The following is a 21,813-nucleotide window of genomic DNA, read 5'->3' as shown; positions in this document are numbered from 1 at the left end:
TTCTAATTGATAAAGTATTTTGTGAGGATGTACTTTGAAGTTACGCAAATTTATCTGTTTTCTCATTCAATATTCTATTCATTTAATTTTTGAGACAGGGTCTTGTTCTGCCGCTCTGGCTGGAGTGGTGTGATCATAGCTCCTGGGCTGAAGCAATCCTCCTGTCTCAGCCTCCCATGCCCAGCTAAATTTTCTTTTTTTTTTTTGTAGAGATAAGGTCTTGCTATGTTGACCAGCCTGGTCTTGAATTCTTGGCCTCAGGCGATCCTCCCACCTCAGCCTCCCAAAGTGCTGAGATTACAGCATTCATTTATTTTTATCTGTAGGGATTCATACTTTCTATTTTGTTGAATGGGTAATAAGCCATTACTGTTAGTATTTGATGCTCAAATTGTTTCAGATTTGCCCAGTGAAAGCCCTTTCAAGCTGGTTTCTGTGTCCTTTTGCTTGTCCCACGATTCCGTGAGTACTTCCATGCTTTCTGGCCCAACAGGATGTTTCAGGCTCACCTTATAGTTTCCCTGTTCCATTCCTGGAATCAGTCATTTCTTTAAGGTTCCCGGGTCACTTTTACTGTAGAACAGTATTTAGAAAGATCTGGGTACTAGGTGTGCATTGCTGTTGGGGTGTCACTGCTCCCATGCCCTAACAGTGAACAGAGGTTCGGAGTATGTATGTGTATAAACATATTGCTGTATTTATTTTTCTGTCTCCAAATAGTGAAAGCTATAAGTTCAAACTGATATGTTTAATTCCAGGATAACACCATAGGACTTGTCCTAGTTTTCTTCAACAGTAAGAAAAGTGACTTTCATCATTCTTAATATATTTACTTATTTAGCAAAAAAATTTATATTTTATATTTACATGTTTATATTTGTATATATTTATGTGTAACTAATCTGTCATCTCTGTTGCTTCTTTACTGTGCATGAATGCCCTCTTGTCCCTGCTTTGACTCTGAGTTCTCATCCCGTTTTCCCCTCTCTCGTATGTAGACCCTCCTCACCCAGCTGGAGCTCTGACTCTCCACCTTGAACTGCTCTTCTCTAAGGAAGCCCTTATCATCTTATTTGTGCTTTGAACTCCCACACCACACTTTTTCTCTTTTTGGATGCTCATGTCATTCTGCTTTGGCTCTTTTGATGCCTCATGTTGGTCCCTTTGCGCATGTGGTTAACCCCCTCACCCTGCTTGAATTTTGATTCTCCATTCCAGAGTGGCCTCCTGTATCATTGCCCTCTTTAGCTCATTCAGGCCCTGATTCCCCATGCAGGTCAGTCCCCACGTGGAGGCTTTCCTCATCCAGATTGGCTCTGACACTACATTGGGCTGCCCTGCTATGCGGATGCCCTTTTGACTCTGCTCATGTCTGACTGCCTATGCTGGGCCACATTCCCTATTCTAAGTCACACCGGAGCAACCTCCGACATCTCAACCCTCCTCCCCACCCCATCACACCCTGCACAGGTGCTCTGCTCAGTGTGGACTCTGACAACCCTCTCAGATTCCTCCCCTTTAGATGCTTATTTTCCCCTGCCCCCTCTCTTAACCTCCCACTGGCTTTAGGAATGAATCATTCAGGAAGGGTAGAGCCCTCTGTTATCTTTAATCCTTCCTGCCCCAAATTAATTTGTCTTTACCCCTCCCCCAACATTTATGTCTGCTCTTAGTCTTCAACCTGGATTTTGTTCATTTGGATTCTGATTCTGCCTTCCCCTTGTCTAATTACTGGTCTTTAACTTTAAACTTTGTTTAAATAAATGGCAATGAGTCAATCTTCAGAGAAAATATTCTGCAGCCTCCACAGAGCTCTGTCCTATTTTCAACCTGTGTTACTCCTTCGCCCATCCAGGATTAGTCCTTTAGCTGGAGCTTTTCTCAACCCAATTCTAATTGGTATTTGAAACTTTGGGAATTATTTTTGAAATGGTAGCAGCACTAAGACAAGAAGATTGAAGTGGGAGAAAATTATATTGTACACAGAGAATGATGTTGTAAATGACATGAAATTAATGCATGGTTATAATCAAGAGTGGAGTTAAGTAGAGTTAGAATCATGTATGATATACAGAATACCTGAACTCAAGGAAGTTGTATATATGTTTTTCACACAGAAATATTTCTAGGAAGATATAGAATATACATATATGTGTGCGTGTATATATATGTATATAAAGATGTTACAGAATAGATAAAAAATTTAAATTGATTCTTAAAACATAAGAAAATAAGTATAGAACTTAAGGAATGAAACAATGTTATGTTTTTATATAGAGTTTAAAAGTTTTTTTTTTTATTATTCCGCCCCCCTTTTGTAGTTATGAAGTGGAAATGTAGAGATACTAAATGATTTTCCTGTAGTTATGTAGCAAATTACTGGTAGTTCTGGGTCCAGAGCCCACATCTCTCAATTTTTTGTCTGGTAGTGTTTCAACTATCCTGGTTATTGGCAGTGGAAAGAGCTTTAGAGCCAGGTGGATTGGAGTGTAAATTGGGCTCTGCCATTATCCAACTAGCTATGTGACCTTGGGCAGATTTTTAAAAATTTTATTTTTTATATATTTTTCATTTTTTAACATTGCTGAGCCTGTTTACTCATCTAGAGAAGATGATAATATTAACCAATGAGGATTGACTAAGAGGCACATATTATATGTGTGATAAATATTAGTTCTTCTTCCATCCTTGTGGGTGGATATCAGAAGTTACTGTGGTAATCTAGTATAAATTAAGCAAATAATATATTTTGAACTGAATTAAGCCAAATCAAACAATCATACAGAAACAGGAGATGGAATAAATTTTCTTGTAAGAGAGGCCATTTAAGAATTCTTTAATACACAAATATCATGTAGGGCAATGATTGTGAATATGTAGCAGCGTGGTTTAACTAGGGTCCTCTGATAAGAGCAAGGTGGAACATGCATTCATCCAGCAAATATTTATTGAATGTTTACTGTGTTGTAAACACTGTGGATACAGTGATGAAATGGGCCCCAACTTAAGGAAGTGGAAGACAAGTAAATGGTTGATTCCAGTGCTTCTGTAAAGTTGTGACCAGGTGCCATGGGGGAGACTAGAAGAGAACAGCTGATTTAGCCTGAAGATCTCAGGAAAAGCCTCCTAGTAGAAGTGTCAGTTGAGCAAAGTCTTAAAGATATATTAATCCAGTGGGAGAAGGGATAGATAGCATTTGAAACAGAAGAAATAGCATAGGCACAGAGGCTTGGTGGTTTAGGGGCATGACCTATGGTGATGAATTTATGTGACAAGAGATGAGGCTGGAAAGGTAAGTCCTGTCTTCTTAGGAGTTGTAAAGTTGTCAAGAGGCTAAAACCATAGGAAGTCATTAAAAGATTTTGAGTGGAGGAAGTTGAAGATTAAATTAATGTTTTAGTAATGCCACCTTCTGGCAGCATATGAAGTTTAAATAAAGAGAAGATATGTTAGTCAAGGTTCTTTTGAACACAAAGGGGAAAATAATTTAAGGCAGCATAAGTTAAAGGAGGGGTAGTTTATTATGAATACATAGGGGTGTCTTAGGGATCTTAGGGTACCTGGACCTCAGGAATGGACTGGAAAGCTGAATAGAAACTTCCGTCTCTTGCCTTTGCTTTGCCCTGTGTATCTGCTCATTTTTCCTTCCCTTTCTGTACTTCTTTGCCCATAGGGTGAAATATTATCTTCTTACAGTTTTAGTATTTCAGGCATACTCTAAGACTGGGGCTGTCTCTGAAGCCCAGATCCAGGTTTTTAAGAGAGAGAGAAACTCATTGCTTAGGTTGGATTAGGTGCCCCCTGCCCTGATTCCAGTCAGATTTGGCTACTATAAACTTGACTGTCTGGCCTTAATCCCTGTGTGACAAGGAGCAGAGGGGGACATGTTTTGAGAAGATGGGAGGGTTGTGAGCTAGGCACACACCACAAAAGTTGTCTTACAGATGGTGATAGTAGAAGCAGGGGCTAGCGGTAAAATCTAGGCACTAAATGTTGAGGGCCTGAGCTAAGGTTAGTTAGGTGCAGTATAGAAAGAGAGAAGAAAGAAGATTTAAGAGATGCTTAAAAAATTAAGTAAACTTAATTTGGGGCCTCATCAGATGTAGGAGGTTTGTGAGAAGGAAGGAGCCTACATTTCATATTTAAATTACTGGGTATCTGGAGGAGAAATACTAAGTTTTAAGGGAAAGATGCTGAGTTTGCTTTGGACACACTGTATTTGTGGTCCCTATGGGATATTAAATGTTGCTGTTCAGTAAACATTTTTTTTTTTTTCCTATCCTGGCAGCGGTTCAATTCAGTAGACACTTGAATGTAAGATTTGGAGTGTAGGAGTGAGATTTCTACTGAGATTTGGGAATTAACTGTGTAGAGTTAGCAGTTGAAGATGTGAATCTAGATAAAGTCACCTATAATGAAAAAAGTATAGAGAGCAGAGAATGGAATCCAGTGACCACTAGTATATATAGAAGGAGTGGAAGAAGAAGAGTTTTTCAAGTGGCCAATCTGTGACATTAGACAAGGAGGGAGTATGGAATTTAGTATTACAGAAGAATGTGAGTTCATGATATGCTAAAGACCTGAAAGATAAGGTAGGTTCTATGGCTTAGTAGTTAATAGTAATATCTATTGGGTATTGTGTTATTTTACTCATTCTTCATAGCCATCCTACTGTTTTATTAACCGTGCTTTACAGGTCAGACAACTTAGGCCTAGAGAGATTAAATAACTTGCTCATGGTTCTACAGATACAGGATGGTAGAGCCAGAATTTGAACTCATGCAGTCTAGCTCTTAAATGTCTGTTCTTAACCACTGTGCTTCATGTTTTCAAAGGAGATTGAGGGAGATTCTGACTTAGCTGGTTAGGGTAGAATATGTTACTAAAATGATTATGGTAATAGAGGGCAAATTTTTTAAAATTGTATTTTTAATTGTGGTAAAATACATATAAAATGTAAAATTTACTAGCTTAACCATTTTAAGTGTATAATTCAATAGTGTTACGTATATTCATGTTGTTGTGCAGCAAATCTCCGTAATTTTTCAATCTTGCAAAACTGAAACTCTGTACACATTAAGTAGCTATTCCCTATTTCCCTGTCCCCCAGCTTCTGACAACCATCATTCTACTTTCTGTCTCTCTGAATTTGACTGCTCTAGATAGCTCATAAAAGTGAATCATACAGTAATTGTCTTTTTAGGACTGGCTTATTTCACTTAGGATAATATCCTCAGGGTCCGTTCATATTGCCGTGTGTGTCAGAATTTCCTTTTTGTGGTTGGCAAACATTTATTATAAAACTTTTTTTATAGCCTTTACATGTTCAGAAGGATATTGTTCTCATATGGATTTTTTTTTTTTTTTTTTTTTTTTTTGTTGAGACAGAGTCTCACTTTGTTGCCCAGGCTAGAGTGAGTGCCGTGGCGTCAGCTTAGCTCACAGCAACCTCAGACTCCTCGGCTTAAGCGATCCTACTGCCTCAGCCTCCCGAGTAGCTGGGACTACAGGCATGCGCCACTATGCCCGGCTAATTTTTTCTATATAGATTTTTTTAGTTGTCCATATAATGTCTTTCTATTTTTAGTAGAGACGGGGTCTCGCTCAGGCTGGTCTCGAACTCCTGACCTTGAGCAATCCACCCGCCTCGGCCTCCCAGAGTGCTAGGATTACAGGCGTGAGCCACCGCGCCTGGCCTCTCATATGGATTTTGAAAAAAAAAAATAATTGTATCATAGGTGGTGACATATTTTGACTCCTTATACCCTCTATAATATCACATTAGCATAATTATCTAAATGTTCTGGATAAAAATTTTTAACAGAATATTTACTAAAAACTTATAAAAGCATTAAAAACAAATAATGTCTTTTTGGTTTCTGATTTTTCTTATTTGTTTAAGAAGGGACAACTATGGTATATTTTTGTCCTATAGTGATACTATGATCCATGGGACTCACAGGTTTAAAATACAATTTTTATAATATTCACAAGGATGCCTAAGGTCATTGACATATAGTACTAAGTTTTGTTATAGAGGCTAGTGTGATTGGCACTGATATGGGAAGCATCTCACCCAGCTGGTGAAGGAGTGTAAGAATGCCCTACATCTGTATCTCTGTTTAGGGCTGTGGTCAGAGTCATCTTACCACTGTGAACATAACGGTGGAGTCTGGACTAGCTCCTCATTCACAACTTTGGAACTTTAGAAAGTTTCTTAAGTTTTCTAAGCTTGAATTTCTCTATTTGTAGAATGGAAATATTAATAGTTCTATACCATAGTGTTCTTCTGAGAATTAAATGAGGTAATGCGAATAAAGTGTTTAGCACGGTCACTGGCACATAGTAAGTGCTCAGTGAATGTAAGGTGTGATTGTTATTCTTGTTGCTATCATGTTTGATATACATGTGTTTGAAAAGTCCCAGATCGTCTACTGTGGAGGGAAATTTATTTTATTCCTTGTTTCTGTAATGGTTATTTGCTTTAGCTTAATTAAGTTTAGGAAATATTAATCTGTGCTAGGTACTTCAGAGGATTCAAAGATGAGTAGTATACAATTATTGCCTCAAGGAACTTGTACTTAGATGTTTAAAATGGAATAATTTTAACTATAGTGGTTTTTTTTAAGGTATATCTTCTAAAATGTTAAGTTTTGATAAAAAAGTATAGGAAAAAATCCAGGTGAGAGTATGGTTTGAACATTTTAAAACCATCTTAGAACTTCTGTAAAACATTCTTTGACTTGTGTATTTTGTTTGTTTATTCCAGCCAGCACCTAACCAAGTCACTTTTCATCTGCCACTACATCGTTACTATGCTATGTTTTTGAGTAAGGTGAGACTGTCATGAAATAATTCTGTTCTGGGTTTTTTTTTTAATTTTGGGAAATAAATATTGAATTAGTAACTTTTTTATCATAATTTTTAGGCTGTGAAATGTCAAGAACTAGATTTGGATTCTGTTTTACCAGATCAGGAAATGTTAATGAAACTAATGATTCACCCACTCCAAATTCAAGTATGTATTCAGGCTTTTAAAAAGTTTTGAATTGGATTCCTTGGTTAAAGATTCTTCCTTTGTTTTTTATCATTGTTATTAATGTTTTAGCCAAAATGTTTGAAAACCCTTTTTTTTAAAAAAAAAAAAAATTGAGTTCTTGTATTTTTGCTGGATTATATATAGGTATTTTTTTGTTATATGAGATTTAGTTTTAATTTTCCCAGGAATTTTCATTATATTTACTTATGGGGGAGTTTTAATATACTGTAACACTATTTTGGGAGTCAAGAGACTCAACAGGTTTTAGTTTTGCTGCTACCTCTATTTTATTTTCCACATGATTTAGGGTGATTCACCTCCTTGGTTCTCAGTTTCCTCATCCATAATGTGAGAGGAGAAAGAAGAGAGAAGAATTAGCTCGTATAAACACTGTGATTTCTTTTAGTTCTGACACTATAATTTTGTGGGCCAACCTTTTATATACATTAGAGGGACTTGTGCTTCAGTTTGTTTTTCCTGGTAATTTTAGATTTGTTAATTATTATTGGGCGTTAACTCTGGGGGTTAGGAACAAGTAAGAGATAAAGTTATGACTACTTAGTTTTAGTTGATACTGGACATAAATACATGAAAAATTAAATACTAATATAGTAAGAAAATTTATTCTAATCTGACCCTTTCTTACCTCTAATTATTTAGAAAATGAATAGTTTGGATTGACGATTGGATTACGGTATATTAAAGATGTGGATTATATTCATTGACTTTGAACAATTATCTTTATTTTGTGCTTATTCCAGTGTGTTAATTTAAGCATTATGTAGGTTAGGGTGTTTGTTTGTTTGTTTGTGTGTTTCTTGGGGTTGTTTTTTTTTTTTTTTTTTTTGAGGGAGAAATACAGTGAAACATAAGCATTGATTCCTCATGAAAGATTTTAGTAAAAATTATTATAAATGTATCTAGAGGCTATCATGGAAAACTAACTCGTGTAAACTCTAAAAAAGGTGGCTGTATAAAAACAGCATAATCATTTTAAAAATATTAAAGTATATATTTGAATGGAATATCTGTAACATTGGACAGAGTGTCAGACTCATACTATGATTAAGTCATAAAATATTTTGAAATGGTTGTTTAATATATAATTTTATAAAGATTGAATTTAAATGATTTTTTCTTTGTTCAGTTTACTTATTTTTGATTTTATTAGGCAAGCCTTGCTGAAATCCACAGCAATATGTGGGTAAGAAATGGTCTGCAAATCAAAGGGCAAGCCATGACCTACGTTCAGTCTCATTTCTGTAATTCCATGATTGATCCTGACATTTACCTGTTACAGGTAAGCCAACTTGATAATGCAGATGTTGTGTTTTAGAAGTGTTTAATTTGTACCCGTGGGATTTTAATTTATAGAAGCAACTGAGTGACATGGAAAGGCCAGTACCATTGAAAGAAGAATTTATTACTTAATCCCTAAGAGGAGGATATGCCACACCACACAGGATAGGCCACAAGGGAAGCACCAGGTTTTGGTCAGGAGGCAGAAAGGAATGAAGGGAGAGCCTATTTAAGAGCCTTTATTGGAGTTTCTTCAGGAAAGGCAGGGCAAGGCAGGATTGGCTAGTTTGATAATTCTGGCAGGCTTTGTGGTGTAGGAGTTATATCTAGCTTTGTGGTACTTGGCCCTGGGTTAAATTAGGGCAGGGACATACCAGGTTGATGTGTGAGAGTTAGATAAACACAGTGGTTGGCTTGCACGAGAGGCATGTTCTCAACTAAGTTGTTTGCTATGTTTAGGAATTAGCTGGCCCTGAGAGGGGCATTCTCTCATGAGGTCTGTAAGACCCCCCCAAGATGTCAAAGCATCATAAGATACAGAAATTAAAAAAACATGATTAGTAGAAGAAAAAATAAAACTGAATATTGAAGCACTTTGTTTTCTTTTAAAGGTTTGTGCTTCTAGACTTGACCCAGATTATTTTATTTCATCTGTCTTTGAAAGGTAAGCATAATTTTATTAAGACAGTATTAGGAAGTGTTTGAGATTTAAGTTAATTTTGTTTTAACCTCTAAAAATCTGTCTCAAATATTTTTTTTAGATTTAAGGTAGTGGATTTGTTGACAATGGCATCACAACATCAAAATACAATACTTGATGCAGAACACGAGAGATCTATGTTAGAAGGCGCTCTTACTTTTCTTGTGATTCTTTTGAGTCTTCGTTTACATTTAGGTAAAACCCACTAGTACTAATATTTAAGTGTTAATTGTACTCCCCCCTTTCCTCCCTTCTCCCTCATGGTAGTAATTGGCTTATGGAAAAAAGGAAAGGATGTGGATATATTTACATGTTATTTCAAACTCTTGATATGTTATACAATTGATACACCTTTCAGAATATCTTTAAAAAATCCTTTGCTTAAGGAACTGCAAACAGCGAAGTAGTTAAGCTGCAGTTATATTTGAGGCATTGCTTCTTTACTCTTTAATTTGAAGTATCTCATATTTGGTAAAAGAGTTTAATAATGTGTGGTAAGTTGTTTCTTTATAATTTATATATACTCAGATTTATTAATTCTGTTTTTAATAATTTTAGGAATGTCTGATGATGAGATTCTCAGGGCAGAGATGGTAGCCCAGCTGTGTATGAATGACAGGACACATAGTTCATTGCTGGACCTCATATCCTTTTATAAATTTAATTTTCTGTGAGTTGCAGAATCTAAAGTAACAATTTTTATGGATTAAAGGTATATCAATTTTTTGATTCAAAATGTTTTCGAAGTCAAAAAACAGTATAGAAAAAGAACTCCAGTTGTTTGCTCAAGTATGTGTTCAGAGGTGGTAACAGGTTTTTTTTTTTTTTTACCTCCTGTTATGACCTCTGGGGGAGCTCTCCTTAAGCTTCAGGGTAGACCTCAGGTGGCTTTGGGCACCCCAGGTTCTAACCTTCTAGGACAGCATTAGTGAAAGGAAGCTGGACATTTTGTAAAAGGCAACTAGGTCTACTTTATCTACGTAACCAGGCTGGAATTCATGGTTCACAGTTAAAGGTATACCTTATAATTGTTATTACCAGGATTTTAAACATTCTGAGGATTTTTTGTTAGAATTCAACCTTAAAGAAAGTTTGAGTTTGTAGATTACTGTCTACGAACTGGGGACTTGTGGTACTTTGTATAGGACAGCACACAATGGGCACCTTATTTTTATTAATACTTAATGAAATTTTAGGCAAAGATTATCATGGTTTTTTTGTTGTTGTTGTTGTTTTTTTAATAGATAGAGTCTCACTGTGTTGCCCAGGCTGGCCTAAAACTCCTGGGCTCAAGCGATCCTCCTAAGTAGCTGGAACTACAGGCATGTGCCACTGCACCCAACTCTATCATGTTATTTTGTGATGAAAATATATGACTAAATTTAGTATGTTTCTGTCTTATGACTGTGTTTGGAAGAATTAGCTATAATTTTGGTTATTAGAATTTTGACTATTAGAATGCATATTTGACAACTTTGAAGATTTTCATAAGCAGCATCAATTTGATAATGTCTGATGATTTCAGTCAGTCATTATATACTGTATTTTAGTGATATTATACAGCAAAAGCATTCTTTGTAACTGAATTTTAAAAAGAATTATATACCTTAATGTGAAAACAAAGGGGAGAGAATCTTTGTGGTTTGCTGCTTTCCTTCTTTGTTCAAACTTGCTTAGCATCTTTTTTTGGGGGGTGGGGGGATATATTAAATTTTTTTTTTTAAGAGACAATGTCTTGCTCTATTGCCCAGGCTGGAGTGCAGTGATGCGATCATAGCTCACTTGCAGCCACAAACTCCTGGGCTCAAGTGATCCTCCTGCCTTAGCCTGCTGAGTAGCTGGGACTATAGGTGTGTGCCACCACACTCACCTAATTAAAAAATTTTTTTGTAGCAATGGGGCCTCACTTTGTTGCCCAGGTTGGTATTGAACTCCTGGCCTCAAGTAATCTTGCCACTTTGGCCTCCCAAAGTGCTGGTATTACAGGTGTGAGCCACTGCATCTGGGCTCTTTGGGGATATAATTTTGTTTTTGGAAAAATAATCTTTGCTCATAAAAATCTTGGCTAATTTTTAGTATATTCTTTCTGTTTTCTTTTTTTTAGGGAAAGGTACAACATCATTTGCAAAATGATGAAAATGAAGATCAATTAGAAAAAATTTTCTCCTCATTTTATGAAAGTTGATGAATTTGTTTTGGGGAAAATATACCTGGGAACTACTACAGTATGGAATTTATTAGTAGGCTCCTGGATTATAAATATTTTAAAATATCAAAAATAAGTTATTATTGAACTGTTGTATCATATAGCCCTCTTGTGGCCAACTTTATATATTACAGGCAATTACTATTTCTATGGTTTCTTTTTTTTTTAAATTTCAGAATATTACCGGGTACAATTTGGTTACTTATATTGCCTTTGCACTGCCCAAGTCAGAGCTACAAGCGTGCCCATCTCCCAGAAAGTGCACACTGCACCCATTAGGTGTGAATTTACCTGTCCCCTTCTCCCCTCTCCCACGTGCCTGGAACTATTTCTGCGGTTTCTATAGCAAAATCAGAAACTAGAATACCTTGGAAAGCCTGTGAAACTGGCTTTTTGCCATTAATGTTTTTTTCTTGACACATACATCATATTCCAGAAAATCCCAATCCCAAAAGTGGCATTATTCCAGGCAGTTACAGCTTTGAATCTGTTTTATCAGCTGTAGCTGATTTTAAGGCTCCTGTTTTTGAACCTGGAGGTTCTATGCAACAAGGCATGTATACTCCCAAAGGTATGTTTATATACATAAGTATACTCTTTCAAATATCAGTTCTCTGCAGGTGAATTCTTGTGTGTACTGAAAGAAAATGAGTAGCCAGTTATGTGAAAATAGGGAAAATGGTTAACAGTTTCTTGTGCTAGAAAGTTGAAATTATAGTGGATGTGTACGGGAGGAGTTTAAGCTTCTTTACCATGTTTTCAGATGTTAAGAATTTTGCTAGAGAGAATGAGAGGAGGAAAAAAAATCTAGGAAAGTCTTAAGGCAGTGGTTTCTAAAATAATTCTTAGCCTACCTTTTAGATTTTTGCCACATCTAAATATCATCTCTACTATTACATACTTAGTATTTCAGTATTTTCTTTTCTTTTTCTTTTAGAGACAGGGACTCACAGTCTCACCTAGGCTGGAGTGCAGTGGTGTGATCACAGCTAGCTGCAGCCTCGAACTTCTGGGCTCAAGTGATCCTCCTGCCTCAGCCTGGCGGAGTAGCTGGGACTATAGGCACGTACTACCATGGCTGGCTAATTTTTCTATTTTTTGTGGAGATGAAGTCTTACTCCATTGCCCAGGCTGGTCTTGAACTCCTGACCTTAAGCGATCCTATTGCCTTGGCCTCTCAAAGTGCTAGGATTACAGGCATGAGCCACTGTGTCTGGTCCAATATTTTCTTAAATGGGTTAACTTTTTAAAAAAACCTTCGCTTCATCCTAAGCATGGTTATTAGTGAGGTGTCATGAGGTTTTTTTTTTTTTTTTTTTGGTGCAATTTACAGTTTTCTAATAAACACTGAAACTTGTATAATTATTAAAATAAAAAGCTTTATATAAATAATACTAAAAATCATCTTTTGTACCACCAGTTGTACACACATCACACATGGGATAGTGGTTCCTAAGTATGCAGAAGGTAAGGAGACCAGTTAATCAGTTTAGCAGCGAAGCAGAAAATCTTTTATGAACAGAAAAGGTTTGTAAAGTGAGACCCTTGAAAATCAGTAGCTCATTAATTTTGTAATCTAGTTTTCATGTTTTTACCTTTGAATACTTTTAAAGGTGTTAATGCACTGTCTTTCTTACTTTCCAGTTGGCACCTTACAACAAACCCAATGAACTAAAATTCTCTCGTGAGGCATTGTTATATTACAAGCCTTTTGCTCACTAGTTCTTGCTGAAGTCAAGAGAACATTCCTAATGATGAAATTTTTGTGATTTTTGATTTAGAAAATTTAGTCATGACATCAGTCTTATTAAGACAAACACTATAATCAAATTAAAGCATTCCATCTTTTAAATTTAAAATGTACTTAACAAATGTAATAAACCATTAAAGATTGACTTTATTACTTAGAAGTCAACGTTCTGTTTCTACTTTCTTTTGAATAATAGCTGAAGTTTGGGATCGGGAGTTTGACCCCGTCATGGTCATTCTTCGAACAGTTTACCGTAGAGATGTGCAGTCTGCAATGGACAGATATACTGCATTGTAAGTCTATCAAATTGATTAGTATTATAATGGAATATTGTGTATTTATATAGAAAAACTTCAGTTATAACACAAGTGTGATATGCTCTCGTTGAAATATACTCGATCTTTAGAGGCGAAAATAATATTTTAAAGTTTAAAAAAATAATCTGGCTGAGATTTATGTTCTCAAAATCTTTATCCAAAATTTGATGTTAATCTGATAGAAATAAATTTTATAGAACATGATCACTAAATCAAAAAATAGAACTTATTTAGTTGCATTTTGAGATCAATGGAATGAAAGGCTTGGTTTTGTGTTGTTCTACTTTGAACCAGTAGAGGAGGCACAAGTTAAGAGAATAAAATTGTATGACATCAGAGATGATGATAGCTGTTTATAAAAAAGTGTGAAAATATTGTTATGTTCTTGACAACTCAGAAAATAGTCAAAGCAAAATGAATTTTACTTGTAAATATTTAACAAAGTAGTTTGTAATGTTGATGACTGCAGCAATTAAAAGTTTTGAAAAATATCTTTGTTTTTTAAAGCCAGTCAAATGTAGCTAAAGTATATCTTTTTAGTGAAGATTTGGTTTTGTATGTTATTGTAAATTGTAGACTATTTTTAATGTATTTTTCCATCTCTTTTGAAATCTTAATTTATATTGCTGAAAATCATAGCATATCATCTTTTATTTGTGTTTTTCTAAAGCTTAAGTTAAACCTTGTAAAAACAAGGTTAAAAAGATATAAATTTCTTTGATCTTGAGAAACTATTCAGATAACTACCAATGTGTGCATATTAGGTATAATTGAAACTTCTCTTTTGCTGAGACTTTGCAGTAATAGTTATATGTTGAGTTTAAGGTCCATCACAGACAAACATCTGAGGAAAGTTTGTTATGTAGAATTTTAACATGCTCCCCCTGCTCTCAAAGAAAACAACCTAAAACAGACAGACAAACAAACAAAAAGCAACTCAGCCATCATGATTTCTCTCTGCTTTAACTAAACCCTTGGGGGAGATACGGTCTGAGGTTCTCTTTCTGTTTTCTTAGCCACCTCTTTCTGTGCTTTTCATGTGATTTTGAAACAATTTGATTGCTTTTAGGCTTTTACTAAACTTTTAGTTCCTTGAGGGAAGAAATTTTTGTCTCTGTATCTATTTTACATCTTCAGTACCTATTTCAGCATTGGCATATAGTAAGCATTCAGAATGTATTTGTTGAATAAATAGATGAGTAGTTCCTGTTGAAAAGTTGAAAAATGAAAAAAATGAATGGTAGGAAGCACTTGCATGGAAAACCCAATGTGGACTTTAACACTCTTGTCTTAAGTGGCTCTGCCTTTTTTTCAGGGTGGTGGTGGTGTTAAGTCATTTGGAATATATAAGAATAGAATATATAGTAAATTTTATTCTTATCTTTTACTTTGTAGCTAATAGAAATTTGGACTGAGATTGGGTGGAAACTTTCAAAGCTTTGAAGGAGTCATTAAATAATGTAAACAGTTTTAAAAGAGAAATTTTATTTAACAGCACATATTTATTCAGTGTTTGTTACATGCCAGATACTCTGTAAGGAAAACAAAATTGTTTATTTTTCACTCAGCAGACTTTTCATTTAGCTTGGAGCAGTTTATTTTTTTCATTTATAGCAGTGGTTCTCAACGAGGGACTATTTCTGGCATTGTCTGAAGACTGGTGGGGTTGTTACTGACATGTAGTAAAGGCCAGGTCTGCCCCTATCAACCAAGAATTATCTTGCCCCAAATGTCATTCTTGCCTAGGTTGGTTAACCTGGTTTAGACCCATGCTAACATATAGGTACACTTTTTCTGTTTGCAGGAATCCTGTGTTTTTAAATCTATTTCACGTTAGTTGTTTAGATCTATATCATATTTTGATTTATAACTACATCCCATAGTTGGATAAAATCTTATCCCCAAAGCTGTTTTTATCAATTTTTTCACTTTCCTATTTTGTTCTTTATTTTTCCTGATTCTCTTATTTCCTCCATTTGGCTTTTGAGATCCTGTACAATTTCTTTATAGTTTCTTAGAAATATTTCTGAAGTGCTATGATATTTCTTAGCATTTAAAAATCTATGTCTTAAAAGAAACATTTACTCAAATAAAGCAGTATTAGATGACAGATAAATATGCTTTTTAGCTTTAGATGAAAACCTTTAAATTTATTTTCTTTTAAATCTTTGAAATTTTGTGTACAAACTATTATATTCATCTGATAATATTTTATGTACTTAAAGTGAATCTCATATCCATGTAGAAATGTGTTGGTTACTATGTAAAACTTAAACTTTTTTGAAATTTATTTGTATATGAAATATAGCATCTGCATCCTTTATGTAGTATCTTTTATTTGTTGTATGTTTGTACAGTTGTTTCAGTTCTTATAGTGCAAATGGGAAGAGAATCCTCAGCTGTAGGACTTATTGGCTATTGGTCATTTTCATCATTTTTTTTTTTTTTTTTTAGTTTTAAAGGATAAAAAATGGCTTAATTGATTGTACTGGGTAGGATCCTTTTTTATTTACAAGAAGGCCATAGAAAGGCCTTTTTGAAAATAATAGTGAAAAATGATTGTATCCTCATAATCTAGCTTGGTTCCAGGTACTTTGTAGGCAACCAGTAAATATTTGTTAAATGAATGAAAAGTAAATTTCTTTTAATTTTTGTGCTGAGAGTTTAAGTGTGAAAATAAGCCACTTGCTTTATGTGATGTTTAGATGTTTAGAATCTTAGAATCTTATCGCTGGAAAAGGCCTTCAGAATCTAGTTCAGGTTCATAACAGTGTCTCTTGGGCCATCACTGGAAGAGGAGCTTGGGTAACAGCAAGAGAAGGCCTAAGAGAGTGGATAGAAATGGCTCATCCTACTTCCCTTACTCCCTCCTAAATACCCCTGAATGGGCAGTTCAGCTCTTAAACAGAAAATGAAAACAAGTCAAAAAGAAGAAAAAAGCAAACCAAAGATGGAAAACAATCCAATATAACATCAATTCAATGTTATATTTTATATGTGAGGACAGTGTGTCCCAGAGAGGCTCAGTGAAATATATCTGTTAATTGTAGTGTTGAAACTATGGTCTAGGCCACTTCCAAAGACAAGAGTGATTTTATGCAGTGCCTGTTCTAAATTCAACTGGAAAGTAAAATTTTTTATGTATAATTTTTTGTATTTCTGTTGCTTCACATCTCTCATCTTGAAGGCTAATGGCTGCTGCCACATGTTTGATAGTATGATATATGAGTTTATATATGTCATTTTTGTCTCAAACTGGTCAATAATTAGGTGCCAGTTTGAGTCACTTAAAAAATTTTGCTGTCATGTAGTATTTCATTTGCATTATTCCATTAAATACTTTTGAAAAGAGCAGTCAAAATGATGTATTACTTGCTGCCTTGTACAGATATATAACCTTTATTTGTAACACTTTATTAATCTGGATGCTGCATATTTTGGGGCTAGTGCTTAAAGCAAAGAAACAAAATACAACTAAAAATTGCTTTCCTACGCTAAATGAAATAGAATAGTTGAAATATTTCTTCGTGGCTATTGGATCATTTTGAAAATTACGCTTTTATGTTGCCACTATGGTATTATATAGAAACCAGTTTTTTTTTTTTTTTTAAATGCAAAGGTAATTTTATGGCATCCTGTTCATGAATCATAGATGCAGCTCATTTCTCTGGTATGTTAATGATAGTTTTTTTTTTTTTAAATTTTAAAGGACCCCCCCTCCCCCATCTACATAGTATCTGTTTCCTCTAAGATGCATTTTCTATTGTTCAGTCTCTAGCATCCATGTTAGAGGCATTCCTCGGAGGTCTGATAATTCTGTGTGTTTGTTATTAAGAACTCTGAGTATGTTGGTAGAGCTTGTAGATTCTGAACTTTAATATAGGGTGATTTGGGTAGGCAGATTTGTTGAGAAGCCTTTATGTTACTCTCATTAGATCTTTTCTTTGGTCAGGTCAGATTCCTCAGAGAAGTATCTTTAAATATTGCCCCGAACGTAATGGTATGGCTGCCATTATGCTGTGATCCAAACAGGAGACAAGGCCTAAGGGCTCTGAACCAAATATGTATGTGATGATTTTAATCTCCCGTCCTCATACCCTTAATTATACTTGGTATTTTATCCTCTCCTGAGATGAGTCCTTCAGCCAGAATTCTGTTGCAGTTGTAGAGAGGCAGTTTTCATCAAATCCTCCTTATTTTAGCCCCCTACCTCCACACCACCAGGTGTTGTCAGTTTCTTTACCCATGTTTTAATTGGACTGTCTTTTTATTGTTGAGTTTTAAGAGCTCTTTATATATTCTGAATGCTAGACTTATCAGATACATGATTTGCAAATATCTTCTACCATTCTATGGGTTGTCTTTGCACTTACTGAGAGTATCCTTTGAATCACATAGGTTTTAAATTTTGATTAATTCCAATTTATTTTTTTCTTTGTTGCAATGTGCTTTTGGTGTATCTGTTGCCTAATTTAAGGTCACAAAGACTTAAGCCTATGTTTTCCTCTAAGTGTTTTATAGTTTTAGCTTTTACATTGAAGTCTTTGATCCATTTTGAGTTAATTTTTATATATGTGAGGTAGTGGTCCAACTTTCTTCTAATTCATGTTAGTGCTTCTTGAAGTTTTGATGGAACTTGCCTGTTTAACCATGCATCCTGTCTTTTTTGTGTATAACTTAATACTACTTATTCTCTTTCTTTAAAGGTTATAGCCTTGCTTAGGTTTTTTATTTTTTCTTGAGAGGGATTGCTAAGTTATATTTTTCTAAGAAACCTTCTATTTTAAGTATATACTTAATGATTAGAAAATCTCGTCTGCCTTTTTATTCTTATTATATATTTGTGTTTGTTGTTTCTTTTTCTTATGAGTCATATCAGAGGATTAACAGTTTTACTATTTTTTTCTAACAACCAACTATTGATTTTGTTGTTTCTGTCTCCCCTGCCCCTTGTTTTCTGTTTCATTCTTTTTTCCTTTATTATTATCTTCTTTCAACTTAGTTTGGATTTTCTTTTTTCCTTTTCTTGGATGCTTATTTATTTATTTTTTAGTTTATTTGGTTTTCGTTTTTAATTACTCCTTTAAAATTTTTATTGTTATAGATTTTGGTTTAATTTTTTTTCTTGTAACTTTTAAATTGATATATCTATCTTAGTTGTATATATTTTTAGAGTACATGTGATGATCAAAACAGGGTAACTGAAATATGCATTACCTCAAACGTTTATCTTTTCTTTGTATTGAGAACATCTTCTAGCTAACCATAATTTAGATTCTTAGTTTTTGATTTTTAAAAAGACATATACATTTAAAGCTATGATTTCTTTCCAAGTACTGCTTTAGTTGTACCCCACATTTTTTTCTATATAGTTTAGATTCTAAATTTAAAAAATTTTCTGTTAAAGATTTTTAATGACTTCTGAATTTCTAAGAGCATAGTGCTTTAAAATGTCTACATGTCTGGAGTTTTGAGTTATCTTTTTTAAGTTGGTTTCTAGTTTTATTTGCTATGTAACAAGTGACTATGTTCCATATAGCAGCTCTTTTGATACTTGCTAAGATTTACTTTGCTTCCTACTAGTCAATTTTTATAAATGCTATAAGTGTACTTAAAATTATATGTATTCTATAATTGTTGTATGTTCTTTATTTGTATTTGCCTTATGCTTCGTAATTGTTAAAAATCCTTACCAATTCGTTTTTCTTGGGCTCTCCATTAGATAGAAGTATAATGTTAATATCCTCTGATATGGTTGTGGATTTGTCAATTTCTTTGTGTGAATCTCTCAAATTTTGCCTATTGTGTTCTAAATCTGCTATTACAGTAGTCCTACTCTCCCCCACCCCCGCCCATCTGCAGTTTAGCTTTCCATAGTTTCAATTACCCACAGTCAATTGCTGTCCAAAACCATTAAATGGAAGATTCCAGAAATAAATTATTCATAAGTTTTAAATTACGTGCCATTCTGAATAGCGTATTAAAATCTCATGTTATCCTGCTCTATTCTACGTGGGATGTGAATCATTCCTTTGTCCAGCGTACCGTGCTGTATGTGCTACCCACTTGTTAGTTAAAAACATTGTCTGCTCCTGACATCCAACCATCAACATTTTCATGACCCTTTGATCCAGGAACACCCACATAGATGATCCTTTCTGATATATTGTCAGAAGGTCAGTAGTCCCTAACGCTAAGTCATAATGCCTACATTATTCACCTCACTTCATCTTGTCACGTAGACATTTTATCATCATTGCAAGAAAAGGGTGAGTAAAATATATCAGTTTCCCCTTACCCTTGGGGGATATGTTCCAAGACCACCAGTGTGAATGCCTGACATCTCAGATACTACCAAACCTTATGTACTATGTTTTTTCCTATACATATGTACCTGTGATAAACTTTAATTTATAAATTAGGCACAGTAAGAGATTGGCAACAGCAATAATAAAATAGAACAATTATAACAATACCCTGAATGGAGTGCAATTTAAAACTTATGAATTGTTTATTTCTGGAATTTTCCATTTAATATTTTCAGACCACAATTGACCTCAGGTAACTGAAGCTACAGAAAGTGAAACTGTGGATAAGGGGGACTAACATACAGTAAGATTTTTTTCCCTTTTTTTCTTTTTGTTTTAATTCAAATTTTATGGAAAATAAGATATTTTGAGAGCGTGCAGTGCATATTCACCTAACTTTTATTACAGTATGTTATAATTGTCCTATTTTATTATTAGTTATTTTTGTTAATCTCTTACTGTGCCTAATTTATAAATTAAACTTTATTGTAGGTATGTATGTATAGAAAAAACATAATGTACATAGGCTTCAGTACTATTTGTGATTTCAGGCATCCATTGGGGTCTTGGAATGTATCCCTTGCAGATAAGGGGAGACTACTCTATTTGCATAAAGGTTCATAATTATTATCTTCTTGGGGAGCCTGTTGTTCTTCCACCTCTGAAGGGACAGACAAACTTCTTATTTCTCCTTGTGGGTTACCTTTCATTGAGGGTAAAGCCTTTCAAGGGTGTCAGCTTTAGGTGGGATCTCAGTTCCATCTGCACCTTATGTGACCCCAACCCAGCACCTTGTAATTTGCCTGCTCAAGACCATTGGCAGGGTATTAGTTCTTGTTGTTAATTCCTTCTTTTTCCCTGATACTTAGAACTCCACTTTCTTTTTTTATGGGCTCAAATATTCATTCAAAACATATTTTACATTTTATCCAGCTTTTCTAGCCATTGATAGTAGAAGAATTTTCAGGTTATCTATTTTGCTCAATTGTTAGAACTGGAAATTTGAGTATTTTACTTTGTATTCTTTCTGTTCTTTTCTCTTTGTTGGCATTTTAAAGTTTATATTTCTTTCTAGTTTTCAGCATAGCCTTTTCTACTCATTTTTATCCAGTAGGAAGGGAAATAGTAGTGTTCATTGTGTGGAGACTAGAAATGTGTTTGGCATTTTAATCAATTTCATTAAAAATAGTGCTGCATAGAAAAATGTGACAGAAATTGATGTCTGTCAGTCACTATTTAAATCACAGTTTAATTTTGAGTCTGTCACCTAATTTTAGTTTTGTTGTATTTTACAGTTTAAAACAGAGTGGAAAATTCCCTGGAAATCCCTGGCCTCCCTATAAGAAAAGGACATCACTCCATCCTAGCTATAAAGGTCTTATGAGACTTTTGCACTGTAAAACTTTACACATTGTGCTATTCACTCTGCTTTACAAGGTACAGTAGTAATTTGCATAGAAAGACTTAGATTAGAATTTATTTTCATAATTTTCAAATAAAAGTGCCATAGGATATTTACATAAATACCATTTATAAAGCAAAGTGTATTTATGCATTTAAAATGTATGAGGATATGTTATAACCAAATATATTTGAAATCCAAGTTGAAAATAATGGAATAGCTATACGATTCTTTGTGAGAAACTTTTTACCTTATCCAGCTACAGAAGGAAATATTTATTTATAGCTTTTATAGAACAAGAAGTGAAATGCTGTGGAACTACAGGAGGGATGGACTGCACTACAGGAACTGAACAACCCAGAACCCACTAAAATGACAGCTATGCGGGCCAGTGACCCTTAGGTTGCTTTTTTCTTCTGATCAGGAATGTGACATGTAGGGGTTTGAGTGGGGTCCCTATGTGGCAGCATCAAAGAATTTTTTTTTTTTTTTTTTGAGACAGAGTCTCACTCTGTTGCCTAGGCTAGAGTGCTGTGGCGTCAGCCTAGCTCACAGCAACCTCAAACTCCTGGGCTCAAGCAATCCTCCTGCTTCAGCCTCCCAAGTAGTTGGAACTACAGACATGTGCCACCATACCCGGCTCATTTTTTCTATTTTTAGTAGAGATGGGGTTTCACTCTTGCTCAGGCTGGTCTCAAACTCCTGAGCTCAAGCGGTCCTCCCACCTGGGCCTCCCAGAGTGCTTGGATTACAGGTGTGAGCCACCCCCTCCACCTCTACCCAGGCCAGGAA

The 21,813-nt window shown here is 34.8% G+C and overlaps 1 protein-coding gene across 1 annotated transcript in view; it reads left to right on the top strand.

The window, feature by feature from the left end:
• Positions 1-21,813, top strand: part of UBR3 (ubiquitin protein ligase E3 component n-recognin 3) — a 182,101-nt gene that overhangs the window by 72,666 nt on the left and 87,622 nt on the right. Inside the window, exons 12-20 of the mRNA XM_069494206.1 lie at positions 6,770-6,835; positions 6,929-7,018; positions 8,211-8,339; positions 8,950-9,002; positions 9,100-9,233; positions 9,597-9,681; positions 11,673-11,815; positions 13,191-13,287; positions 20,915-21,056. Coding sequence (XP_069350307.1) covers positions 6,770-6,835; positions 6,929-7,018; positions 8,211-8,339; positions 8,950-9,002; positions 9,100-9,233; positions 9,597-9,681; positions 11,673-11,815; positions 13,191-13,287; positions 20,915-21,056 — 939 coding nt within the window. The remainder of the gene's footprint in view (positions 1-6,769; positions 6,836-6,928; positions 7,019-8,210; positions 8,340-8,949; positions 9,003-9,099; positions 9,234-9,596; positions 9,682-11,672; positions 11,816-13,190; positions 13,288-20,914; positions 21,057-21,813) is intronic.

This window comes from Eulemur rufifrons, chromosome 1, assembly GCF_041146395.1.
Source record: "Eulemur rufifrons isolate Redbay chromosome 1, OSU_ERuf_1, whole genome shotgun sequence".
NCBI classification, from domain to species: domain Eukaryota; kingdom Metazoa; phylum Chordata; class Mammalia; order Primates; family Lemuridae; genus Eulemur; species Eulemur rufifrons.
The sequence above is the reverse complement of the archived record's forward strand: the minus strand, read 5'-3'. Positions and strand labels throughout refer to the sequence as shown.